The 27,186-nt window shown below is 41.1% G+C and overlaps 4 protein-coding genes across 7 annotated transcripts in view; 3 read left to right on the forward strand and 1 right to left on the reverse strand.

Moving 5' to 3' along the window:
• The first annotated feature begins 48 nt into the window (after positions 1-48).
• mgst3b (microsomal glutathione S-transferase 3b) lies at positions 49-1,759 on the forward strand. The gene is made up of 4 exons (XM_061696638.1): positions 49-296; positions 433-555; positions 696-768; positions 1,372-1,759. The coding sequence occupies exons 1-4, from the start codon at positions 135-137 to the stop codon at positions 1,470-1,472; spliced, it is 459 nt and encodes a 152-aa protein (XP_061552622.1). The 5' UTR covers positions 49-134; the 3' UTR covers positions 1,473-1,759.
• A 2,882-nt stretch (positions 1,760-4,641) lies between these two features.
• Positions 4,642-12,418, forward strand: tmem50a (transmembrane protein 50A). 2 transcript variants are annotated; one of them, XM_061696756.1, is made up of 7 exons: positions 4,642-4,752; positions 5,277-5,382; positions 7,655-7,767; positions 10,650-10,717; positions 11,359-11,451; positions 11,594-11,654; positions 11,744-12,418. In XM_061696756.1, exons 1-7 carry the CDS (start codon positions 4,682-4,684, stop codon positions 11,787-11,789), a joined length of 558 nt encoding a protein of 185 aa, XP_061552740.1. In that variant the 5' UTR covers positions 4,642-4,681; the 3' UTR covers positions 11,790-12,418. The 2 variants fall into 2 exon arrangements, with proteins under 2 accessions (XP_061552740.1, XP_061552741.1); XM_061696757.1 differs by having other exon boundaries at positions 4,686-4,752; positions 5,261-5,382.
• Positions 12,419-12,479: 61 nt separating this feature from the next.
• Positions 12,480-15,567, reverse strand: rhd (Rh blood group, D antigen). The gene is made up of 10 exons (XM_061696932.1): positions 15,546-15,567; positions 15,250-15,436; positions 15,003-15,153; positions 14,716-14,860; positions 13,428-13,600; positions 13,215-13,354; positions 13,022-13,147; positions 12,865-12,944; positions 12,613-12,686; positions 12,480-12,506 (listed from the first exon to the last, which is right to left on the reverse strand). Exons 1-10 carry the CDS (start codon positions 15,565-15,567, stop codon positions 12,480-12,482), a joined length of 1,125 nt encoding a protein of 374 aa, XP_061552916.1.
• Positions 15,568-16,652: 1,085 nt separating this feature from the next.
• maco1b (macoilin 1b) overlaps positions 16,653-27,186 on the forward strand; it is a 28,282-nt gene continuing 17,748 nt past the window's right edge. For 2 of the 3 annotated variants that reach the window (XM_061695651.1, XM_061695652.1), the window contains exons 1-3: positions 16,653-17,048; positions 18,636-18,777; positions 19,284-19,410. In XM_061695651.1, the coding sequence (XP_061551635.1) occupies positions 16,969-17,048; positions 18,636-18,777; positions 19,284-19,410 (349 nt within the window). In that variant the 5' untranslated portion in view covers positions 16,653-16,968. The remainder of the gene's footprint in view (positions 17,049-18,635; positions 18,778-19,283; positions 19,411-27,186) is intronic. The other variant, XM_061695653.1, reaches the window with a different exon arrangement.

Consider the following 27,186-nt stretch of genomic DNA (forward strand, 5'->3'; position numbering starts at 1 on the left):
CTATCTATGGCTACGTCAAAAGTCTCGCAGATCTCGCGATGTTTCACACACGATCTGTTTTACACACTCGACTTAAATAGCTGCGCGATCGCGATATCTGAACCTCAAACTCCTTCGTCTCTCTGAACTCTCCAATGCGACCTGGAAACGAACGTAACAATTGGCCAGAGATGGATATTCTGACTGTTTTGCCCTCCAATTTTGGATATGTCATATTCACTTACCTATACAGTTGGATTATGCTGTCTTATTTAGCTGTAAAAGTTGGAGCAGCCCGGAAGAAGTATGACGTTAAGGTAGTTATGTTTTCATTTAAGTGGACTCTATATTTTTGTTTTAAACACAGAGCTTGAGTTGGCATTTGGTGCTTGTTGCTTTTGAAGAATCCCTGTTATTTTCTAATAAAATATTCATGTGTCCTGCATTGCACAGTATCCAACCATGTACAGTGACAAGGCTCAAGTGTTCAACTGTATCCAGAGAGCCCATCAGAACACTCTTGAGGTGTATCCTCAGTGGCTTGTTTTCCAGACCATCGCAGCCCTCGTCTTTCCGGTACGATGTTATCTTTGCTCTCTGACATGATTTCTAATGATAACGGCCTTAGGAGCAATGGCACTGTCACGATGACTAAGCACATTTGCACTGGTCTGGATTGTCGGCTTATATTGTTTTTGTTGATTCCCTTACATTAGTTAACAGCATCAGTGCTGGGTGCCATTTGGGTGACAAGCAGGCTTTCCTATGCCTGGGGCTATTACACTGGAGGTAAGACTGACATTTGCTCGATAAAATAAAATAAAATAAAAGCTGAAGCTCCTTCATACTGATACCTTCAAGTAGTAATTGTTTAAATCGGTGGTTCTCAAACTTTATACACCAAGTATGACCTAAAAAAACAAAAAACAGTACTTAATACTTAAGTACCACCCACATGAACAAAATCAAACTACTTTCGCGTAGTAGGCCCAAGTATTCATCAAAAATGAGGCAATGAGGTTTTATTCCAAAAAAGTGCATTTAATATCAGTGTAAGCCTCTGTGACATTATAGACAGTTTAACACCGTGCTTAAATACAGGAAAACAGCTGGACTTAATGATTCAGTTCAAATGTATTGGACATACGTTAAAAATTTTACTTAAATACATGTTTAAAAACAGCCACATAAGATTAAATGCAAATGTATTGAACTTAAAAGTTAAATAAAACTGAACTGTACTTGGGCAGTAATTATTTAGTTTTTTTGCATACCACTCGTGGTACACGTACAAGACTTTGAGAAGCACTGGTTTAAATCAGTATTTTTTTGGGAAAGATTATTAAATAAATTGTAATATTAAAATGTGAAATGCTGTGTGTTTCATTACAGATCCCGCTAAGAGAATGAACGGTGCCTATGGCTACATTGGATACCTTGGAGTTATCTGTCTGTCCATATATGTAGGCTTGCAATTGCTTGGAGTTTTTTAAGATCATTTTCCGAAAAAAAAAAAAAAAAAGATTGCGCTCATCTTTTCCAGTATGACTGATAATATTACTCAATTATACAAAATAGCATGTTGCTTTGACATGTAGCAGCCTCACCTTACTTTCCAGCATTAAGCTAGTACAACTGATACTGAAAATACATATCATAGTCTCATGAAAATACACTGTTTTGATTTGGACTGACAACATAATTACTGTAGGTTTTATCCAAGATTCTTGCCTGTATTTGACTAATAAATACATCTTAAAAAAACGGCTGCCCTGTTGCTTGTGAATATAGTCATTTATCATTGTATTGTCAGGACATAGAATTGATCGCAACTATCCTGTTTGCATTAACTTAGAAGTTAGAAGAAGTTAGATTTTGCCTCTCATCTGCGTAGGCTTCATCAGTTCATGCTCAAAGACTACGAATGGTATGGTCTGAAGCACTTAGTTTACCTTATTCGTTGTTGTTTTTTTCTTTGCTTATAGAATTATTGCAACTTGCAAGGCTATGTTCACTGTCTGTCTTATTGGGGGGGGTGAGAAAACTGAACAGTTGCTTTGTCCACAATAACTTGGCTCGGGAAGGGATTCCCCACCAGGGTGCTGTAGTATCCAAGTGGGCCATGAGAGATCATCAGGGGTGCTATGGGAAATTATCCAAATTCAGTTAATTTGTCAAAAAAAATTTAATTACAAATACATCTATATCAATCTATCCCAGTGACGTATAAAGGCAGAACAATGAAATGGACTCTGTACTTCCATTAGAAGGCACAATTAACCTGTGTATTCACTTGTTGCCTTGCAAGTGGATACACAGATGTGTGAGTGCAGCTTTGTGTTCAATTAAACATGGCAAGATTTCACAGAATAAATACATCTTTGAGTTCAGGGTGTACCCCACCTCTACCCGATGATAGCTGGGATAGGCTCCAGCACTCCCGCGACCCTAGTGAGGAGAAGCGGCTCAGAAAATGGATGGATGGATGGATAACAGAATTACAGTGTATCTATATAGCTATATATATAGATGATGTGGTTCTGTTGGCTTCATCAAGCCGTGACCTCCAACTCTCACTGGAGCAGTTCGCAGCCGAGTGTGAAGCGGCTGGGATGAGAATCAGCACCTCCGAATCTGAGACCATGTTCCTCAGTCGGAAAAGGGTGGCGTGCCCTCTCCAGGTCGGGGATGAGATCCTGCCCCAAGTGGAGGAGTTCATGTATCTTGGGGTCTTGTTCACGATCGACAGGCAAATCGGTGCAGCGTCTGCAGTGATGCGGACTTTGTATCGATCTGTTGTGGTAAAGAAGGAGCTAAGCCGAAAGGCGAAGCTCTCGATTTACTGGTCGATCTACATTCCTACCCTCACCCATGGTCACGAGCTGTGGGTCGTGACCAAAAGAACAAGATCCAGGATACAAGCGCCCGAAGTGAGTTTACTCTGCAGGGTGTCCTTGGCTCTCCCTTAGAGATAGGGTGAGAAGATCGGTCATCCGGGAGGATCTCAGAGTAGAGCTGCTCCTCCTTCACATCGAGAGGAGCAAGATGAGGTGGCTGGGGCATCTGATTCCTCCTTGGTGAGGTGTTCAGGGCAGGTCCCACCAGGAGGAGACCCTGGGGACGACCCAGGACACGCTGGAGAGACTACGTCCTTCGGCTGGCCTGGGAACGCCTCGGGATCCCCCCGGAAGAGCTGGATGAAGTGGCTGGGGAGAGGAAAGTCTGGGCGTCCCTGCTAAAGCTACTGGCCCTGTGACCCGACCTCGGATAAGCGGTAGAAAATGGATTGATGTGTGTGTGTGTATATATATATATATATATATATATATATATATATATATATATATATATATATATATATAATATATATGCTCAGTATTTAGTAGAAGCACCCTTTTGAGCTAATACAGTCATGAGTCTTTTTGTGAATGATGCAACAAGTTTTGCTCATCAGGATTTGGGGATCCTCTGCCATTCCTCCTTGCAGATCCTCTCCAGTTCTGTCAGGTTGAACTTTGGTGGGCAGCCGTTTTCAGGTCTCTCCAGAGATGGGTCATTGTCTTGTTGGAAGGTGAACCTTTGACCCAGTCTGAGGTCTTGAGCACTCTGGAGACGGTTTTCATCCAGGATATCCCTGTACTTGGCCCCATTCATCTTTCCTTCAACCAGTTGTCCTGTCCTTGCAGCTGAAAAACACCCCCACAGCATGATGCTGCCACCACCATGCTTCGCTGTTGGGACTGTATTGGACAGGTGATGAGCAGTGCCTGGTTTTCTCCACACATAACGCTTAGAATTAAGGCCAAAAACTTCTATCTTGGTCTCATCAGACCAGAGAATCTTATTTCTCACCTTCTTGGAGTCCTTCAGGTGTTTTTTAGCAAACTCCATGCGGGCTTTCATGTGTCTTGGACTGAGGAGAGGCTTCCGTCTGGCCACTCTGCCATAAAGCCACGATTGGTGGAGGGCTGCAGTACTGACTGACTTTCTAGAACTTCCTCCCATCTCCCGACTGCACCTCTGGAGATCAGCCACAGTGATCTTTGGTTTCTTCTTTACCTCTCTCACCAAGGCTCTTCTCCCCCGATGGCTCAGTTTGACCGGACGGCCACCTCTAGGAAGGGTTCTGATCGTCCCAAACGTCTTCCATTTAAGGATTATGGAGGCTACTGTGCTCTTAGGAACCTTAAGCGCACCAAACACAGCTGGACTCCAATGAAGGTGTAGAACCATCTCAAGGATGATCAGAAGCAATCGACAGCCCCCGAGTTAAATATATGCGTGTCACAGCAAGGGGTCTGAATACTTATGGCTGTGTGATATTTCAGTTTTTCTTTTTTAATAAATCTGCAAAAATTTCAACAATTCCATTTTTTTCTGTTAATATGGGGTGATGTGTGTACATTAATGAGGGAAAAACTCAAATGATTTTAGCAAATGGCTGCAATATAACAGAGTGAAAGATTTGAGGCGGTTTGAATACTTTCCGTACCCTATATATATATATATATATATATATATATATATATAGAGAGAGAGAGAGAGAGAGAGAGAGAGAGAAAGAGAGAGACAGAGAGAGAGAGAGAGAGAGAGAGAGAGAGAGAGAGAGATAATTTATTGTAAAATATTAATATTGTGCGTCAAAGCAACAAATGGTATTTTGTCCCACAACCTTTGAAGGCACCAATATCAAGAGCTGCGCATGCGCTTGACCAAGCTCGGAAGCAAAGTAGTGCTGATCCAAGGGTCCACATCAAAAATCGAAAATAAGAGGTACTTACTCATTTGAAAACGACTTTACAGAGTGTAAACATCACAGTTGTGTCAGTTTTCCCTTCGCGCCGTCACTGTCGTATGGGTTTTGCGATTGTTTTTAGCGGCGTCTTGGCGAGAAGGCGCCTTAGAGGAAATGTTTGCTAGTATCAAAGCGACGAACAAAAGAACCCTACGACACAGTCGTGTTTATCTCCACTGTCTCGCAGACTATTTTCATCGCGTCGGTTTTAGTGGTACGTCTCGATGATTTGTTATCAAATGAATGTTGGAGAGTTGTTTTACTATTCGGGATCACGCAGTTGTTTGTCCTTTTATATGTAGCCAAAGAGATGAGCAGCATCCCCATGTAGCAGTTGCGTACTAAGGTTGCTTTGCTTTGTTTTGTTTTGTTTGTTTAGTTAACGTATTGGTCCACACCCATAATTCTACATGCTAAAGAGTAATAGGGTTTACATTATAGGTTTTTCCACGAAGTGTTTGGTTATTAAATTACTCTTGTGACTAGTTCCTTCCTTCCCCAGAGCCATGTCAGGATTTCTGGATGGGATTCGGTGCGGAGACTGTGAGTGCAATGTGGACTGGAGTGAAAGAAGAAACGCCATCGCATCTATAGCCGCTGGAGTTTTGGTATTTCTTTCTTTTTTTTTTTTTTAAAAAAAATGCATGCCGTCCTTCATTTTAACTGATCATATCACTGTGCACATTCCAACCACAACAGTCTTGACCTCAATCTATTCTGCTGACAGAGGCAGATAGGTATTCATGAAGCAATATGTTTACTAATGTGAGTGTTGTTTGCATTGCTCCATTATACTGACAATGAATTCTAGTCCTTTCATGCATGAATTATGACAACCTAGGTCAGGATCCCCCTGCCCCAAGTGTTTGTATTACTCTTTATGGCTGGTTCAGACTACAAGAAACATTTGGTCTCCCACAATGGCACTGTGTCAGACTACTGACAGGAAATCCTGCCGTGTTTTGATCAGAACACTGGCAAACACTACACGACATATCGTCATGGAAACAAATATTAGACCACCCTTGTTTCTTGGTAATTTTTAATGCCTGGTGCAATTTAAGGTACATTTGTTTGGACAAATTATAACAAAAATAGCTCAAGAGTTTAAGCACTAATATCGAGCCATTTTCCATTGTTTTCTTGATGGTAATCAAAATCCATCCATCCATTTTCTGTACCGCTTCTCCTCACTATGGTCGCGGGCGTGCTGGAGCCTAACCCAGCTATCCAGTGTTTTTTGTTGGATGAAAAAAAGAACAAAAGAAAGAAATAACGTGTGTGGTGTTGTCCCTGGGTGCTCCAGAGTGGGCTATTTGGGGTGGCCATTCTGCAAGGAGAGCATGAGGACATACTTTTAATCCCGCCATCAAACATATTTTTTAATTCTGCCATCAAATGTCTAGGCATTAGTATCTCACCAAAACAGAGTTACATAATTTAAATCACATACCTTTACTGGAAAAAAATTGTGATGATTTTAAAATGTTGCAACAGCCTACCCATCTCAATTTTAGGGCCTATGGCTACAGTAAAACTGAAAACGTTACCACAAATTAACTATTTTGAATGATCCCATTCAAACCCACATTAAAATGGTTCCAAATGCTCGACAAAAAATAAGAAAAATAGAATCAGCCTAGCTACCCTTCAGAAAGGTAAAGCAGAAGGGGGACTTGACTTCAAACACTATTACTTGGCTAGCCAAATATAGTACCTAATTAAATGGTTACATCGAAATGTTAAACAACAATCTTGGCTGGAACTAGAACAGACAGACTGCAATAGCACCAAACTTTCAGACCTCCCATTTATCAGCACAAGTCTCAAACGGCAAAATTGTTTTAAGAATCCGATTATTGCTACCACTTATCAACTTGGTGGAAAAGTTTCGAAACCACGCAATCTCAGTTAGCACCAGATTATTCCTCCCCAATCTGGCACAATCCCGATTTTGAGATTAACAAAATACCCCTTTAATGCAGCACATAAGAACAAAGTTAAATTGACCGCCTTCGTCACTTATTCAAAAATAATGTATTCATGTCACATGAATTAGTCATTAGTCATTCAAAGTGGTAGAGGTCACTGCATCTTTTTGCACAATTGTTAAAAAAAACAATGTTGTACCGGCATTACCAAAGGACTAGCAACCCTTTATTGCTCAGTGACTGCTTTTGTCAATGTCTTTATGTCTCAAAAGTGTTCCCTGTCAATTGACTGTCTGTTGGCGTACTAGAGCGGCTCCAACAACCGGAAATTCCATGTGTGTTTTTTGGACATACTTGGCAAATAAAGATGATTCTGAAAGCTTCCCCTTTTCTCTGTGGTCTGCCTGCCGGTCGGGCTGGGCCGGACCCTCAGGAGTCTAGCCTCTTACTTCACACACACTGCACATTTTTAGTAAAGCAAAGCAAATTTATTTAAATACCGCATTTCATACACAAGGTAACACAATGTGCTTTGCATGATTAAAAGCATTTAAAAACAAAGAAAAAAAACAGTTTAACATTTAAAACATCTTGGAGTCCTTCAGGTGTTTTTTAGCATACTCAATGTGGGCTTTCATGCGTCTTGCACTGAGGAGAGGCTTCCATCGGGCCACTCTGCCATAAAGCCCCGACTGGTGAAGTGCTGCAGTGATGGTTGACTTTCTAGAACTTTCTCCCATCTCCCGACTGCATCTTTGGAGCTCAGCCACAGTGATCTTTGGGTTCTTCTTTATCTCTCTCACCAAGACTCTTCTCCCCCGATTACTCAGTTTGGCCGGACTTTGCGTGTGTGTGTCCCAATTGCTCAGTTTGGCCAGTGTGTGTGCACGTGCGGGTGTGGTTGGATGGCATGTCTTGTGAGGTCTTTGTTTCAATATTGTCATTGCAGTTTTTCACCGGTTGGTGGATCATCATAGATGCAGCGGTGAAGTATCCGGATCAGGGAGAGTTTCCCCATGCTTATCACACATGTGGAGTCATCGCGACAGTGGCTTTTCTCATGTAAGACTAAATTTACAAACACTTTCTAGCTCATCAGATATATTTTGTATTATTTTGTTTGTTATTAAGCTTGGTAAAAATGGTTGAATGAAAATCCTACATGCCAAACGAGCAGTTGGTAGTGTAACTGTAAATATGACCCATCAGTCATCTAAAATATGGGGATAAAGGCTCTACGTGTCAATGCATAATCAATAATAATCAACAATAACTGCCCGATTTTGAGTCACTGATATAATTTGGGATAGTGATGCATCGCTTCAAACCTCATTGCAGTTGCTGCTATAAAATATTTGCCTTTATGTGTAACTGACCCTCTTGTAATGTAACAATAATTTGTGACCAGAAACATTTTTTAAATTGTTTGATCCTCTGTTACGTCTCAAATAGTCTTCATGTACGTGAGCCAAATCTTTTCAAGGCCTTCTGCGAATATGGTGGTATTGTGAGCCAAAAGTTACAATACATGTCCCGGAAAACTGCATAAGGTTTGGCTATGTCTTGTATTTATTAAGCAGTGAGGGAATTTTTAACCAAAAATGTTTTATCTATTTTATTTGCTGCTGAGAACCTGGATAAACTACCCCCCACCCTCGAACAGCTATGAGTGCTAATTGTTAACTGGTTATTTGTGACAGTTTATTTGTATCACCTCCAAATTTTTAGTAAATTGTACTCATCAAGAGTAGTTTGTACAGTATGTATTGTGTGTATTCCCTCGTACATGCCAACTGGTTGTCCTCCTTGGTGTAATGCCATCAAAACTCTGCAGCTCATACTGTTGTAGCAGTACAGTAAATGAACACTTTGCTGGTATATTAAACTCGTTATTTTGAACAGCATAACTTAGACAAATCTTCCCTTGTCTTATATGTATACACAATGGACTTGCAGGCAGGAGAGATGTTAGACTTAAGGGAGGGTGGCTTTGAGTTTGGTAGGCATTTAGTGTCATGCTCAAGGGCATGTGACAGTACAACAAGCTCTCCTAGCCATGACAACTCCCAATTTCTGAATTTAAACATCATCCCTCGATGAAATTTCAAGCTATTTAAAAATCAATATTACTTACTGAAGTATTCAGACATGGCTCTCACAGGGTTCTTGCACAGTCGGTGGATTAGCTCCACATAGAATGTCAAGTCATGTGATATTCCATGGAGCATACATTTCCTTCTAACTGGTCAGCTGGTATACTGCCACCATGTCCACCTTCCCCAGAGCTGCCAACCCATAAAAATTCACTTTCAGAACAATTTGCCAATGAAGTTGTGTTAAATAAAAACAGAATACAATGATGTGCAAATCATGTTCAACCTATATTTAATTGAATACACTACAAAGACAAGATATTTAATGTTCAAACTGATAAAACTTTGTTTTTAGCAAATAATCATTAACTTGGAATTTAATGGCTGCAACACGTTCCAAAAAAGCTGGGACAGGTGGCAAAAAAGACTGCGAAAGTTGAGGAATGCTCATCAAACACCTGTTTGGAACATCCCACAGGTGAACAGACTAATTGGGAACAGGTGGGTGCCATGATTGAGTATAAAAGGAACTTCCCTGAATTGCTTAGTCATTCACAAGCAAAGATGGGGCGAGGTTCACCTCTTTGTGAACAAGTGCGTGAGAAAATAGTCAAACAGTTTAAGGACAATGTTCCTCAATGTACAATTGCAAGGAATTTAGGGATTTCATCATCTACGTTCCATAATTTCATCAAAAGGTTCAGAGAATCTGGAGAAATCACTGCATGTAAGCGGCAAGGCCAAAACCAACATTGAATGCCCGTGACCTTCGATGGCTCAGACGGCACTGCATCAAAAACCGACATTAATGTGTAAAGGATATCACCACATGGGCTCAGGAACACTTCAGAAAACCAATGTCAGTAAATACAGTTTGGCGCTACATCCTTAAGTATAACTTGAAACTCTACTTTGCAAAGCTAAAAGCCATTTATCAACAAGACCCAGAAACGTCGCCGGCTTCTCTGGGCCCGAGCTCATCTAAGATGGACTGTTGCAAAGTAGAAAAGTGTTCTGTGTTCCGACGAGTCCGCATTTCAAATTGTTTTTTTAAATTGTGGACGTCGTGTCCTCCGGGCCAAAGAGGAAAAGAACCATCTGGACCGTTATGGACACAAAGTTCAAAAGACAGCATCTGTGAGGGTATGGGGCTGTGTTAGTGCCAATGGCATGGGTAACTTACACATCTTTGAAGGCACCATTAATGCTGAAAGGTACATACAGGTTTTGGAGAAACATGCTGCCATCCAAGCAATGTCTTTTTCATGGACGCCCCTGCTTATTTCAGCAAGACAATGCCAAACCACATTCTGCATGTGTTACAACAGCGTGGCTTTGTAGTAAAAGAGTGCAGGTACTAGACTGTCTCCCATTGAAAATGCGTGGCGCATTATGAAGTGTAAAATACGAAAATGGAGACCCCTGACTGTTGAACAGCTTGAGCTGTACATCAAGCAAGAATGGGAAAGAATTCCACCTACAAAGCTTCAACAATTAGTGTCCTCAGTTCCCAAACGTTTATTGAATGTTGTTAAAAAAGAAAAGGTGATGTAACACAGTCGTAAACATGACCATGTCCCAGCTTTTTTGGAATGTTTTGCAGCCATAAAATTCTAAGTTAATGATTATCTGCTAAAAACAATAATGTTTATCAGTTTGAACATTAAATAACTTGTATTTGTAGTGTATTCAATTAAATATAGGTTGAACATTATTTGCAAATCATTGTATTCTGTTTTTATTTGTTTAACACAACGTGCCAACTTAATTTGAATTGGGGTTTTATATCCCAATTAAAATACATACATTTGTTCAGAAAATCCATAACATTGTTATATTTGATGTGTTTAGGATAAATGCTGTGTCAAATGGCCAAGTGAGAGGCGACAGCTACAGTGAAGGCTGCATTGGACAGACTGGTATGTACATGGACATGAGCTTCTAAACATTAACCAGAAACTTCATTGGGTATACCTGCACGGTCAAAGACATATAGTACAACAGCGTTATCAAAATACAAGAATGATATCGCTTGGTACTGAACTCCATGAGATGAATTTCTATTTTTCTTACCTTGTTTAGGTGGATGAGGGTGACAAAACATTAGTTTCTCAGTTAGGGGTGCAACCGTATAAAAACGTAGATGGTTTCGATTAAGACCGATCAATCACGATAATGCTCGCTGAGTCATATTTCCCTCAGTGTAAAAATGGCTATGCATCATGCACTGCACCAGCTAACTTGGTTACCTTGTTTTGGTGGATGAGGGGGACATACTGAAAAAATACTGCAAAACAAAAACACTGGGAGCATACTGACCTATTTAAAAAGGAAAAGGAGGACTTTATCACAAAGTTCAGATAATTGGTTTTACGTACTCTGTCCATTTGGACCATAGCCAATAACATTTGTCGACTTCAACCCTAAGGGAAAATGAAAACGTTTCCATAATGTAAATGTCGTACACAGCAATGTGGCAGTTGATTTTATGGCAATCATCATGTACAACATACAAGCAACAGTCAACCAGAAGCCCACCCTTTGTTATCTCACTTTGCAGGCGCTCGTGTGTGGCTCTTCATTGGCTTCATGATGGCATTTGGATCCCTCATTGCCTCCATGTGGATCCTGTTCGGAGGTTTTGTAGTTCCTCGTAAGTAACAGTCTAGTTTTGGTGTGATACAGTAATTTGCAATTTTTCAACAACAAAGTAGTTTGCAGTGTAGTATGTTAATGCATTTCCCTGTAAATTTATATAAATAAGTTGACCTTTGAGTTGGTGTTTGTTTTTCCAGAGAAGCATGTTGTGTACCCTGGTATTGCCATTTTCTTCCAGAATGCATTCATTTTCTTCGGGTAAGTGAGCAGACCGAAGCGACCCTTTATTCTTCAAGTCCTTGTATTTTGCAAAATAACTGACATCGCCCTCCTGTATTTGTAATCAGGGCCCTGGTGTTCAAGTTTGGACGTACAGAAGATCTGTGGCAATAACTGACTCCCAGTGTGTCTGTCCATCATTGTTAAAACATTGCTTTCTTTGTTGTATCAGACAATATGTTCCAGGCTTCAGTCGTTATTCATCACTTTATATGTTGCCTTTTTAGCGTTCAGGATTTACATATTTAATTTGTATTTTTGTTACTGTTTTAAAAGGCTATATCATAACTAAGCACAAACTAACACTCATTGACTGTTTTGAACTGCGGCGCATTTTTAAATCTGTCTCTGCCCCGTGCAGCTCTGTTGTTTAAGATGGTATAAAACGGATATATAACATGTATATTGGGAACTCTAGGTCCAAACCTCCTGTGGGTATACTTATGCTGTCCCATCATTATATGTAACCTGTCAGCTGAGTGAAAAGAACACATTTCGTGATAATGTATGAAAAAAGTGAGGGGATTACCATGAAAATACATGCTGATGAATCTCGCCATGTGAGATTGTATTGCTCTAAAATGACATCAAGTGAGCTCTTAATCTTGTCATGCAGATTTATTGTAAAATGATCATAGCTCAATCGTCTGGTAGATTTACTTACGATGTGTCCATTGCTCACGTTTGTACAATGGGGCCAGTCTTTGGCTACCATGGCATAATTAAACAATTATCATAAGCAGGATGCATGTTTTTCCATTTGTCTTTTGTAAATGTCATGTACGCTTCCAGGCACTCCTCAGATTACTTGCGAACTGCAAGATGTTCAAACTGCAAAACATAATTTTGTTAACTTGTCTTTGAGGTTATATTATACATATGGAGAAATTTGCACAATACCTTTCTTAAGAACCTTGTTTTTTTATGATATTCTTACCTTCCCGAAAGCTTGATCATCAAAACATTTTTTATCTTGGGGAGGTCTCCAGGTATCCCACTTAAGTAGTACCCCTTTAAACATATCCAGAGGGAGACAACTTTTAAGTGACATATCAGATGTCGTTTTGGATTTATTGTTTGAATATTCTCATTTTGGCTTTTGGATCAGATGTTGCATTCTTGCAAAATTTTATCAAACAGGTTCACTTAAGGAAATACAAAGGAAATACAGTAAATGCTATAATTGTACCTGTTATGATACCCATGGTCAGGCTTACAGTTATCGTGATGAAGAGAACACAAATGTGAAATACGGCAAACCGGATTGCCCTGCGAATGAAAGACTACTTAGACAGTGGCATGCTTTGTGAGTGTCAAAATGTGCCATTGTGACAAAACATTCTTACGTTGTGTGATCATCACACTGTTCAATCTGCAGGAGGAGGTGTGTCAGCCACCCCAGTAGACCAGGGAGTCCATGTGTGCTCAGAACACTACAGGTGTCATGGCATTCAAAGGCAAACAGCATGTGGTTTTGGTTGGTAATAAGATATGGTATAGATAGATTGATGATTAAATGATGTTAATGCATTGAGCACCACCTTGAGGTATTGGAATCCAACGGTTGACACAGCAGCCGCAGTCAGTCCAATTGTCATGGCCTCCCATGGGTAACGTATCCCTGACATGGAAGCCCCGACAGCAACACCACCAGCAAGTATGCATGACTGAAAATTGGCCTAATAGGAGAGGGACAACGTAAGCAAAATGCCTCTGTGAAACTAATCGGTCCAAACAAGCACTTGAACATACTGGATTGACTTTTCCCTTTGGGCTGGAAAGCGCGCACACAACAACAGATACTACAGCACTGACAGACAGGGCCAGGTAGGTGCTGCACACTGCCCCCGACCTCCTCTCAGGAAATTGATGGTCCGTGAGGATAGAATTAAAACTTGGCCAAAACATCCAAAGAAACACAGCACCTATAGAAGCAGAATGCCATTTAGACTATTAGGGTTGTGAGCAAAGGGGAGAAAAGTGATAACTCCTTTCTCCGGGCACTCCGGTTTCCTCCCACATCCCAAAAACATGCATGAATTGGTGACTCTAAATTGCCCGTAGGTGTGAATGTGAGTGCGACTGGTTGTTTGTTTGTATGTGCCCTGCGATTGGCTGACAACCAGTTCAGACAACAACCCGCCTCCTGCCCGATGATAGCTGGGATTGGCTCCAGCACACCCGCGACCCTAGTGAGGAGAAGCGGCTCAGAAAATGGATGGATGAGTAAAAGAGTAGCTGCTAGTACCAGTCTCCCACTGAAAATGCGTGGCACATGATGAAGTGCAAAATACGACAACAGAGACACCGGACTGTTGACCAAATGAAGTACATCATCCAAGAATCGTAACGATTTCACCTACAAAGCTTCAACAATTAGTGTCCTCAGTTCCCAAACGCTTATTGAGTGTTGTTAAAAGGAAAGGTGATGTAACAAGCTGTAAACATGCCCTGGTTCCAGCTTTTTTTGGAATGTGTTGCAGGCATCAAATTCAAAATGGGTGAATATTTGCACAAAAAAAGTTTATTAGTTTGAACATTCAATATCTTGTTTGTAGTGTATTCAAGTGACTATGTTAAAAAGGATTTGCAAATCATTGTATTATCCTTTTATTAACATTTTACACATCCCAACTTCATTGGAATTGTGGTTTGTAGGTAAAGCATATTTACCCAGTAATGTAATAAAAATGTACTTATATGTGTAAATTGTTGTTACATTAAACAAGATTATGCTGCAAGATGTTAAAGTTTACATCTGTTTTATATAACCTGCAATTTTTCAAATGTTATGTCAATTCTTGTAAATTCACATGGAAAGTTTTCTTCTTTTAAAATTGCTGGAAAGTTGGATTCAGTGGCATGCAATTGAGTGCCTTGCTTAAAGGTCAACAGGCCCTTCAGTCAGAATTTGAATTCTTAACCATGGATGACCATGGCAGCCTACTCTATGTCTGCATTAATACATGCTTATACTGGGTTTGTACTTAAAATAGCATTTGAATCCTGAATTGTAAGTCACACATATCCAACTACACACCTAACATGGAGAACAATCCTGTTTTGCAATCAAGTTTCTCCTTCTCGAATCCCTCTGATTCTTTCCGATAGAGAATCCACGTCACCATGAGACCAAAGAAAGCTCCAAAGATGTGAAGTACCATGATGCAGTCCAAAGGCTGGATCTACAATCAACAAATGTGTTGTGAAATGAATTACAAAAAAAAGTGGATTATTTTATGACAACTTACTTCCTGTACTTACCACTTACTATGGTGCAATTTTGTAAGGTCTTAATATGAGGTCAATGAAACAAAGCTTGCTTACCATGAGCAGAGTCAGCAGGAGCCACTCATTCAGGACAAAGCCAAATACCTCCAGCAGGGCCATGAGAATGAGGTGGATAGGATTTATTTTGCCTTGCACAGCCCCGATTGAGATAAGAACAGAGGCCGTGCACATCTCAGCAACCACCAAGCTAAGTTCAAATTCCCATTAAATTATGTTTCTGATTTGTTCAAGCAGCACATATGTGTGAGAGAATCCGAATATGAATATGAATGTGATACAGTACCTTCTCAGGTCAATCCTAATCGTCCGTCTGTAATACCAGGACTCAATGCCATTGAGTATGAGTCCCCACTGGATGGCTATGACAGCTACAAGAAGGTTGAACCCTGAGCCACTGAAACCATAGCGCACTAAAAAAGTGCTCAAGAAGCCAAAACCCCAAAAGACAATCACATTCAAATCCTGGAACACTGCCAAAGAGAAGAGATACTATTTTTAATATTGGCCCCCACTGCAACACAGCCCGCACATATGTACTATATCTTGTGATGAGACGGGTGGGGGTGAGACGAGACGGACCCGGGACAGTTATGACCCGCATCCCGTCACCCCCACCCAGACCAACCAGCTCCCTAAAGGATGTGTTGTGCATTAAAAATCAGCGGTGTAAAGGCAAGGTGGGCCAGGGAACATGCTGGAGTCCAGGAACACCTGGCAAAGTGTCCTTAGTAGCACGACACTGTTCTCCCTCAACCGATGGCTGTATGATGCATTAAAACTGGGGCACTGGCCGGGCAGAGAACGGGGTGACTGGACCGCAGATATGCCAGGAGCCGGCCAAGCTTCCGCCTCATCATGCCTCGTGCCAGCCCCTCAGGGGACCCTGAATGAGATGTGAATGTTCCCAATGTGCGAGTATGCACAGTGTGAGTAGTAAAAATGTGTGTGTGTGAAGTGAGAGGCTAGACTCCTGTGGGTCTGGCCCGGCCCAACCAGCTGGTAGACCCCAGAGAAAAGGGGGGCATCTTATCTTTCCAGTTTAACAATTGTTTTTTTAGCGTTTGCTGAAATTACAAGTATCGGTTGAGCATGTTTATTTGGGAGATCTATATGTTTTAAATCACCCAATAGACAAAGATTTGAAGAAATTGGAATCCTATACAGGTAGTTTCTGTGTCACTAGTGACCAGAAGCGCTGTACAGATGTACAAAGCTAAAAAGCGATAGTGTCTGGAGTATTTTTTAGTACAATCAGTACATATGTTGGATTTTGAATAGCCCATTGTATGCATGCTTTATTGCGTAATGTGTGATCTATAGAGTACTTTGAACTGGATGAGCTGTAAATTACTGTTTTTTTTGTCATTGAGAATGTATTTCTGCAGATTTTCCCCCAATATCGATTGTCACGAGACACTGAGAAGTCTTTTTCCCATTTTGTGATTGATAAATTAGTACTTAAGATTAGTTTGTAATGCAAAGCATGAATATATGTTTTTACATTTGTATGTAATGACACAAAACACTGTACATTTTCTGATGAGAAGAAACCATAGGAGACTATCCAAAGAAACCCCGCCTCCGCTTGTATCTGATTGGCCAATGAGCAATACCCCATTTGTCCACAAACAACGTGATTGGCTTGCCGATGAGACATTTCACACGCCACTGCTCTCTAGTCATGGCGGAGGGGAAGTGGTCGAGCGGTCGCCTCGCAGCATAAGTGGCTCGTCTCGGTATCCGTCAAAGAGAGAGGCCTCGGTGAATAGTGTGATTGGATGTTCCAAACGTCTGCCAACTAGATACACGTAAAATATAGCTTGGCCAGTACGCAAAGGAGGACGTTCCCGAATAGAGTCCTTTATTTATTTCTTTCTTGCCAGTTGGGACAAATAATTATAGCGACACATACGACACTTCATTTATTTTCGTTGCCCGTATACGCTAGAAAACTGGATAAGATTACGGTGGTTGCTCGAAGGCCAAAGCCAAGTGGAGGAGGATGAAGCGGCGCAATGCGGACTGCAGCAAACTCCGACGGCCGGTAAAACGGAATCGAATCACCGAGGGTATATACGGCAGGTAACTTCTATGGAGGCTGGCTGACGGATGTGTCGCCCTCACGACAACAAATGGGACCGCTCATTACAAATGGGCACGGCTTGACAGCTGTAAAATGAAGACTCTTCCCAATGTTTTTACTGATACAAATGTATTGCGAGCGCCAGCTAACTAGCTGCTGTTGATAGCTCACTGTAGGCTAGTAGTCGCTTTTCGTTTTAAATAGCAGCTAGCTGTGTGCAGCTAACATGTAGCGCTAGGCCACACGACAGCCTGTTATGAACCATACAACAAGCTCGTCTTTCACTGCCAAGTTATTAGTTTAATATAAACTGCAGTGGACTTTTTGGATCGGACTTCATCGACACTGACAATTTAGACCGTCAGCTCAGGCCAGTTGACATCTGACGGCCAAGGATAATTCATCCGCTTTGCTTGAGTAATTTATGTATGGTCACTAGCATCAAGGTGTGTATACTTTCTGGCAACAAACTACACAGGTCTTAGTTGCACAATAAGACATTATCTTATGCTTGCTGTACATTTAAAAGCTTTAGGTATGTCGCGCTTATGCTCGGTTATTGAGTTACAACTACCTGGAAATTGATTGGTTGCTCTGCACAGCCACACCTGACAGGTTCAACCTTTCTTGGTTTTATATATATGAAGTGAACCAAATTCTAAAGGGCATTAGTTTCAAGTCCTTGAAATATTGATAAGGTACACTGTATTACTTTAGATAACAACTACTTGTCCTGACATCAAACAACTCCGAGTCCTGGGTTTCACATTTTGTGACTCAGCCAAGACTGCAAATCTAATTTCTTAAACTATGAAAGAAATGGGAACATAGCATATTCCAACACGCACAGTTTATGGATCTCAACAGTTGACCGTGTTGTCGTATCAAAAAAAGTGCAGTAATATCATGTCAGAGTCCAGAAATGAACCTTTTGCAGGATGTGTTCTCAAGATTTAAGGATTCACATGATTTTTGAAAGCCTTGTTACATTTCATAAGCTGCTTAGACTAAATGCAGCAAATACAGGTTTCTATTCTATCAAATAGCAGCAACAGGTTCAGAAAGCTAGCCTACTCTGCATTTATCATGTACACATTGCCATTAGGACTGCTACAATTGTGACATTCCATGCTGTAGTTCAGGGGTCACCAACCTGGTGCTTGCGAGAACACATCAGTAGCCTGTGGGCCTGTTTGGAAAATAGGTCACCAGTATTGGGACATTGTGGTTTCCTTGGAATGTTGTAGTTGTGATCATTTGAAAATGCAAACACTTGCAGAGATTTATAAAAATTCAATTGTTGCATATTGATATTCATCTGATCCTACTCTGTGCAATCATTAACATTGTTACTCTCTTTACATAGGTGAATATTATTGATCAAATTACCTTTTGATTGAATAATAAAATTTATTTCAGAAGTGTATCACATCGTCAGCCCTTCGCGTTTCGCATTTATTAGTTCCCAAATAGCAGCTCTCAATTTCAGAAAGGTTGGTGATCCCTGCAGTAGATGATTGCTATTACATTGCCAGTAGTCATTTTCATAATGTATATTATTTCAAAAGTATCTCCCATCTTTGCAGTACTTTCCTGTACCTGAAGTTCCTGGTGGTGTGGGCATTAGTGCTACTGGCTGACTTTGTTTTGGAGTTCAGATTTGAGTACCTCTGGCCGTTCTGGCTCTTCCTCCGGAGTGTGTACGACTCTTTTAGATACCAGGGGCTGGTGAGTGGATATTTATTTAACCTTTGTAAAGCTTGACATTGTAGATGCTAAACTCTGCTTCCAAAATGTGTTATCAAAACCATACTTGAGAGAGAAGCATAATGATCTGCAAAATTGTCATGAGCAAACCTCAAGTTCACTCCTTCCTGGCTTAAAAACAGCCTTTCATGTGCCTTGGTACTGTAGTGCGCTACAAGTGAAACTTTTAACAGGTAGTTTTTTCTTTGTGCATGAAGCAGTTAAATATGTGTGAATTTTTGGGACAGACCAATTAAAAGTCTTGCCAGTTTCATTTTTTGCTACAGTGCAAGTTATATCTGTACACAGCTGTTAATGTTTTAAGGTTAGTTTTAAGGTTAGTGTGTGTAGGTATGATATCTGTCTCTGAAATGTTGAAAATATCCAAAGTAAACTGCATCCTTAGGGCTATACAGGAAATCAGCGTTAAGATATATTTTTGTTGCGAAATGGGACTTATTCTACCCCCCCAACCCCCTCCCTTCCAGGCCTTCTCAGTATTCTTTGTGTTTGTGGCGCTTACTTCGGACTTCATTTGCCTCCTCTTCATCCCAGTGCAATGGCTGTTCTTTGCTGCCAGTACTTACGTGTGGGTGCAGTATGTCTGGCACACAGGTAACACCCCCTTTTTGTTTTCATGTTTATATTTCATACATACTGTAAATGACTAATGTATACATAAGCTCATGATGACGTAGGAGCCATCCTGTACACCTTCACCTGTGACATAGACACCCTTTGGAAGTCATCCCAACGCTGATCACGCAACATTCCACAATCTGTTGACAAAAGTTAGTTTCAGCCAACCAGATGGTGTGTAGTGTCTGGATCCTTACCACTCTCTCCTGAGGCACCTGAATCAGTAATGGTGTGGTCATTGAAACACCACATGTGTTTAAAGTCTGACTGTGTGAGAGAGAAAGGACACAGTGTCCTATAATCAGTAAAGTTAAATCACCTTAATTTCAACTAGATTGAAATTATCTATTGTGATTGTGTATAATATAACCGACATAATACAAGTAAAATAACTATGGCAGGGTTGGAACTTATTTCCTGTATTCATTTGGAAGGAAAGGCAAAACATTTTTGGGCAAGCATGTTTTTTGTGCCCCCACTTGTCTAAACATGGCATTCTGATTAATACTGCGTTTGTGGAATAAGAATTAATTAGAATTAAGCCCTCTGCTGTCGATTGAAATTAACATCACAAGTGTCATCGCAAACATCACATGACCAAACCCGGAAATAGGGATATCGGGCTCCCCATGTATGCTGCCATAACTAGCCAAATGATAGTTTGAAAATTATTGTAGCAGGTTTGGGTTCAAAACATCATTTAATGAGCCGGTGCCTCCAGTCAAAAAGTCGAAGTCAAGCCAGCCACCACAGCGATGGTTCATAACCACCACAGCAACACGCCGGTAGTCACCAACGCATCGCAGAGCCCAGCTTCAACGTGAAAGCTGCACCAATCTTCTTCTTCTTCCTTTCGGGTTGCCCTGTTAGGGGTCGCCACAGCGTGTCATCCTCCTCTTTAACACAAACTGCCCCATGTCTTCCCTCACTACATCTATCAACATTCTGTTTGGTCTTCCTCTAGCTTTCTTGCCTGGCAGCTCCATCCCTCTCATCACCCTTTTACCAATATACTCTCAATTTCTCCTCTGGATTTGTCTAAACCATCAAAATCTGCTCTCTCTAACTTTGTCTCCAAAACATCTAATCTTGGCTGTCCCTTTGAGCTCATTTCTAATTTTATCCAACCTGGTCACTCCAAGAGCGAACCTCAACATCTTCATTTCCGCCACCTCCAGCTCTGCTTCCTGTTGTCTCTTCAGTGCCACTGTCTCTAATCCGTACATCATGGCTGGCCTCACCACTGTCTTATAAACTTTGCCCTTCATCCTAGCAGAGACTCTTCTGTCACAGAACACACCTGACATCTTCCTCCACCCGTTCCAACCTGCTTCGACCTGTTTCTTCACTTCCTGACCACACTCACCATTGCTCTGGACTGTTGACCCCAAGTATTTAAAGTCCTCTACCCTTGCTATCTCTTCTCTCTGTACCCTCACTCTGCCCCCTTCACCCCTCTCATTCATGCACATATATTCTGTTTTACTTCAGCTAATCTTCATTCCTCTCCTTTCCAGTGCATGCCTCCATCTTTCTAACTGTTCCTCTACTTTCTCCCTGCTTTCACTGCAGATCACGTCTTCTGCAAACATCATGGTCCATGTGGATTCTCGTCTAACCTCATCTGTCAGGCTATCCATCACCACTGCAACCAGGAAAGGGCTCAGTGCTGATCCCTGATGCCGTCCCACCTCCACCTTAAACTCATCTCTCACACCTACAGAACACCTCATCAGTGTTCTGCTCACCTCATACTTGTCCTGTATTATTCTAACATACTTCTCTGCCACTCCAGACTTTCACATGCAGTACCACAGTTCCTCTCTGGGTACTCTGTCATAGGCTTTCTCTAGATCCACAAAGAAACGGTGTAGCTCCTTCTGACCTTCTCTGTACTTTTCCATCAACACCCTCAAGGCAAATAATGCATCTGTGTTACTCTTTTTAGGCATGAAACCATACGGTTGCTTGCAAACACTCACTTCTGTCCTGAGTCTAGCCTCCTACTCTTTCCCATAACTTCATTGTGTGGCTCATCAACTTTATTCCACTATAGTTCCCACAGCTCTGCACATCACCCTTGTTCTTAAAAATGGGCACCGGAACACTTTCCCTCCATCCCTCAGGCATCTTTTCACCCGCTAGAATTCTGTTGAACAAGCTGGTCAAAAACTCCACAGCCACCTCTCGGATGATTCCATACCTCCAGAGGAATATCATTAGGACCAACTGCCTTTCATCCTCTTTGATGCCTTTCTAACTTCCCCCTTACTAATCTTTGTCACTTCCTGGTCCACCACACTTGCCTCTTCGACTCTTCCTTCTCTCTCATTTTCCTCTTTCATCAACTCCTCAAAAGTTTTCTTTCCATCTGTCCAGCACACTACTGGCACCAGTCAATACATTTCCGTCTCTGTCCTTAATCACCCTAACCTGCTCCACATCCTTCCCATCTCTATCCCTCTGTCTGGCCAGCCTGTATAGATCCTTTTCTCCTTCTTCAGTGTCCAACCTGGCATACATGTCATCATATGACTCTTGTTTGGTCTTTGCCACCTCTACCTTTGCCCTACGTTGCATCTCAATGTATTCCTTTCTCCTCTCCTCGGTCCTCTCAGTGTTCCACTTCTTCTTAGCTAACCTCTTTCCTTGTATAATTTCTTGTGCTGTGAGGTTCGACCACCAAGTCTCCTCCTCTCCTTTCCTGCCAGAAGATACACCAAGTACTCTCCTGCCTGTCACTCTGATCACCTTGGCTGACGTGGTCCAGTCTTCTGGAAACTCCTTGTCCACCGAGAGCCTGTCTCACCTCATCCCACCAACTCACCACAACACTCTTCCTTTCTCAACTTCCACCACATGGTTCTATGCTCTGCCTTTGTCGTCTTAATTTTCCTCCCCACCAGTGGAGTCATCTTACACACCACCATCCTATGCTGTCGGGCCACACTCTCTCCTACCACTACCTTACAGTCCATAACCTCCTTCAGATTACATCGTCTGCACAAGAAGAAGAATCATCATCTTTTATTGTCATGAACATGCATGCATGCACATGAAATTTGTTCTCTGGATTTAACCCATCACAGTGAACATATACACATGTGAGTGGAACACACTGGAGCAGGGGGAAGCTGAAGCACCCGGGGAGCAAGATGTAATCTATCTGCGTGCTTCTACCTCCACTCTTGTAGGTCACCCTATGTTCCTGCCTCTTATGGAAAAAAGTGTTCACTACAACCATTTCTGTCCTTTTTGCAAAGTCTACTACCATCTGTCCCTCCAAGCTACTTTCCTGGATGCCGTACTTACCCATCACTTCTTCACCACCCCTGTTTCCTTCACCAACATGTCCATTACAATCTGCACCAATCATGACTCTCTCTCTCTCTGTCTGGGATGCTCAGAACTACTTCGTCGAGCTCCTTCCACAATTTCTCTTTCACCTCTAGGTTACATCCTACCTGTGGGGCATAGCTGCTAATCACATTATACATAACACCCTCAATTTCAAGTTTCAGCCTCATCACTCGATCTGATACTCTTTTTATTTCCAAGACATTCGTAGCTAACTCTTCCTTTAAAATAACCCATCCACCATTTCTCTTCCCATCTACACCATGGTAAAATAATTTAAACCCTGCCCCTAAACCTCTAGTCTTACTGCCTGTCCACCTGGTCTCCTGGACACATAATATATCAACCTCTCTCCTAATCATCATGTCAACCAACTCCCGAGGTTTTCCTGTCATAGTCCCAACATTCAAAGTCCCCACATTCAATTCTAGGCTCTGTGCTTTCCTCTTCTCTTTCTGCCTAAGAACCCGCTTTCCACCTCTCCTTCGTCTTCGACCCACAGTAGCTGATTTTCCACCGGCGCCCTGCCGGGGACGGACGTTGTTAACCCGGGCCACGACTGAGCCGGTATGGAATTCTTTCGATGAACGCTCCTATTTGTTTGGCAAAGTTTAAGCCGGATGCCCTTCCTGATGCAACCCTCTGGATTTATCCGGGGTTGGGACCGGCCTACAGTTTGCACTGGCTTGTGCCCCCCCCATAGGGCTGCATTTTAAAAGCTGCACCAATAACACATAGGAAATCAATGCATTATTAGGCTTTTATTTTGAAGTTGGCCTCTGCAGCTCGTCAGAGGCTTCCGGTATGGACACTTGCTGCAGCTGCCAGCCTGACCACGGCTCCTTGACTGGATGCTGTCCTCACCGCAATTTATATTACCATCATATACGGTTGCCACCAACATCAACACAACACCAGGGATCTCGTTTGATGTACTTCCCGCACCTGAGATGCACAAAAATGATCAGGGATGCATAAAACATGATGAATGTGTGTCCACAGACGCACCTCATTGCTTACCTACGGATGTGTGAAAGGCTCCAATCGCATTGTCTTGCATTGCAGTTTGCTGGTCAAAATTCCCATTTTTGCGCATCACAAAACACTGATAAGCAACACTGCAAATTGGTTTTACTGCAGAGACGGTCGTGAAGACGGAAGCAGGCAGTGGTATATGTGACAGAACGCACTTACGTCACCGATGCGTGGATGCTGAAGTGAAGCTATTCTGTTGAGGAGCGGGAAGACAATGGTTTCAAAATGAGACACTGAATTAAGGAGGGGGTGGGGGGGGGGGGGGAGAGAGAGAGAAAAGACAAATGGTGAAACTGTTGTAGCATTTTGTGTTGAAATGCAAGGCGAGCACCCTTGCGTTTTTACACTGACATTTCACTCTGTCATCGCGTTGCAGGATCCGAGAGACACAGGTGAAGTTAACAGCACAAATCAGTGATCTTAACGTTAGTCTACTTTACTAACATAACCTTAGCCCTGCGTGGTGCGGAATGTCTATTTCAATAGTGAGTACGGTTGAAAGTGTGGCTTGTTTTTTTACTATGACAAGGACAGTATAATGCAACCACAATGGTACATACAATGTAATTTTTGCTCAGTGTAGTCACTGTGATTTATGGCCAATCTGATGATCTGTAAGTGGCAAAACCTTGAGTCAAGTAGGTGAAAAACGTGGCAAATGTGGCCTGAGTAATAAGACTAAAATGAATCATCATCTTGTACACAAACAGAGGAGGTTTTTTGTCAAGGGAGATGAAGGAAATGTTTTATCCCCTAGTTTCTTCTTTGTAGTTTGACCAAATTGAACACTTCCAAAACTTGTAGTAGTACAAAGAATGCTTTTCTTATTCCAAGTCAGCTGCTCAAAGCTCATAAATGCACAACCATGAACCTAATGTATTAATATGTCACAAAATTCTAAAATGCTAGCTGTTTAAGTAAAGATGCACAAAGGCTGTTAATGCTTTTTAAAAAAATAATGCCTTTTATGCACAATTTGTAATTTAAGAAATCAAAACTGCTGATTACATAGAAAAAGGAAACCAATTAGTTGTACGTTATTAAGTGAATGGTCTTATTTTCTCTCTTGTATTCAAAATTGCTTTTTAACCAAGCAAAAATATAGTTTATCCAAATAATCGAATCCAAATAATAGAATTTTCAGTAGGATACTCGACTACTAAAATATTTGTTGGCTGCAGCACTACATTTAACTCCCCCATTATATCGTCATATTTTTGTTTCATAAAATCCTTGCTTGGGACCCAGAAGCAGTCCCATTCAGCCCCATACCATAGCCCAAAATGAAAGGTTATGATTCAAGACATACGGGGTACTTCTATTTTGAGCGGCGCAACATATTACAGGCTTAATAGTAGTGATGAACTGAAATGACCAATCATATGAGAGTTCTGGAGCCCTTTCAGCCAATCAAATGTGCATCATAGGCGGTAATCACTGGAATCACTGACTACGCACAGACCAGACAGAGACAAGGAGGGAGAGAGAGAGAGAAGAGAGCGACACCGTGTAAGTTGAGTCAAAGACTGAGAAAGATCAGAAAATGACTGACAAAGGAAGAGAAAATTTGGAACAAATAGCGCTTAAAATGGAACAGGCAGTCATTTTTGTTTGTACTTCTCAGTGGGAAGTTCCCACTGGGAGCCCTTGTTAAAATTGGATATGTACGTATATTTGATATGTACATGTATTTGAACATACATAACCTCTAAAATGGTTCACTTACGATTTGTTGAATTAAAATATGTACAATTGTTTGCGACTTCACTGTTGTCAAGATTTGGCATCTTGAAGAGAGAAGGGGAAACCTTTTTTTATTTTTCCGAGGTTAAGCACTTTATTTGAAGATGTATAAGACTTCTTATTTACTTGCTCTTATTGTGAAATGCAGCCCTACTTTTATTTAGTAAATGAGATAACATTACACAATTGTGCTCATATGTTTGATTACCAGGGCAGAATTTGTAAGATGTGTGCAATTCTTTATTATGCTCTATCATTATATCAGTGGCATAAAAAAAACATCAATGATACTATCGTTCATCATGAAAGTTTTTGCAAAAATATATCATTCTAAAAAATTTGCTATTGTGGCAGGCCTAAACACAGTATATTGAGAGAGCAAGAGCAATGGATAACACAAAAATATTGTACAAACAATATAGAGTAACAACTGTAATAAAAATAAGCACTATAGCAGGACTGCAAAGCAAAAACCGTGATATAGTGGAGGATTACTGTATCTTTATTCCGTGATAAAACGGTCCGCAGATTTGGTAAGATTTGAAATGAAACTAACAAGATGTGCTTCAACTGCAGACTTTGAGTTTTAATTTCACATGGTTTGTATCCAAATCAGGTGAATGGTGAGGAATTATACCAGTTTCAGGGTTGGCATTGGGTCATGCAACGTCTTGGCCAACATGGCTAAACAGTACAAAAATCCCCTAGCGTGTGTAGTTAGCCACAACATAAGACGTTTATGTGGCAACTATGATTTATTTTGTGTCTTGATGTTGTGCACACAATGGACTAGGGATGCTCCGATCAAAGTTTTATGCTGCTGATTCCGGTACTGATAATCCATGAGTGCGATGTGCTGATCACTGCCGATACCGATCATATCATTTTTATGCGGTCAATGACTATCTGCTGTTCCTGCTGTGTGCACCTTGGCCTCTTTGGGGCAATGTGGTGTGATCTATGCATGGAGCTACTCATTAACTGTGGAAGCTAAAAAAAAAAAAAAAAGTATAAAGCAAAACAAATTATTTACATAGTACATTTCATACACAAGGTAACTCAATGTCCTTTACAAACATTCAATAACAAAGAAAAAAACATCTTATAAACATTTAAAACAAAGAGAAAAATAAAAGTATAATTAAAACTGTACAGTGCAAGAAATATCATTTAAAAGTGGAAATGCTCTAAAAAGCATGAGAGAAAAGAATCGTTTTTAACCTGGACTTAAAAATCACCCGGTGGGGACATGACACAACTAACCAATAGAAAAAAGGGTCCGCCCCTCCCCACCCTACAGCTAATATTGAATACTGTTACTATTGAATTGTAAAAAGAAAAACCTTCAATCACTGTATAATATTGACTTATTGATTTATCTTCATGCCTTGTAAAAATGTAATAGTGTGTAATGATGCTCTTGCCAGTAGTAATCCTCAAGAAGGCTCTTAAAGACTTCATGTAGAATTTTCTCAAATTCAGACTTTTTAGTTGAAAATAAACAATATTCTAAATATTTGGTAAATATTAGTAGGCTAACTTTAACTGTCACATAATTGTAGGATTTCAAAAGCAGGACAAAGTAGTCTAACTTACATAAAGGGCATACAGGAAAGA

The sequence above is a fragment of the Phycodurus eques genome, chromosome 14 (assembly GCF_024500275.1).
Source record: "Phycodurus eques isolate BA_2022a chromosome 14, UOR_Pequ_1.1, whole genome shotgun sequence".
NCBI lineage: Eukaryota > Metazoa > Chordata > Actinopteri > Syngnathiformes > Syngnathidae > Phycodurus > Phycodurus eques.

Coding starts and splice junctions, on each gene's coding strand:
- rhd (XM_061696932.1), bottom strand. CDS start 15,567: ATGCGGGTCATAACTGTCCCGG. Junction 13,148..13,214: donor GGATTCCAATACCTCAAGGT/GGTGCTCAATGC, acceptor TACCAACCAAAA/CCACATGCTGTTTGCCTTTG. Junction 12,687..12,864: donor GACCATGGGTATCATAACAG/GTACAATTATAG, acceptor ATATGTTTAAAG/GGGTACTACTTAAGTGGGAT.
- tmem50a (XM_061696756.1), top strand. CDS start 4,682: ATGCGCTTGACCAAGCTCGGAAGCAAAGTAGTGCTGATCCAAGGGTCC. Junction 4,753..5,276: donor TCAAAAATCGAAAATAAGAG/GTACTTACTCAT, acceptor TTCCTTCCCCAG/AGCCATGTCAGGATTTCTGG. Junction 11,655..11,743: donor AATGCATTCATTTTCTTCGG/GTAAGTGAGCAG, acceptor ATTTGTAATCAG/GGCCCTGGTGTTCAAGTTTG.
- mgst3b (XM_061696638.1), top strand. CDS start 135: ATGCGACCTGGAAACGAACGTAACAATTGGCCAGAGATGGATATTCTG. Junction 556..695: donor TCGCAGCCCTCGTCTTTCCG/GTACGATGTTAT, acceptor CCCTTACATTAG/TTAACAGCATCAGTGCTGGG. Junction 769..1,371: donor CTGGGGCTATTACACTGGAG/GTAAGACTGACA, acceptor GTTTCATTACAG/ATCCCGCTAAGAGAATGAAC.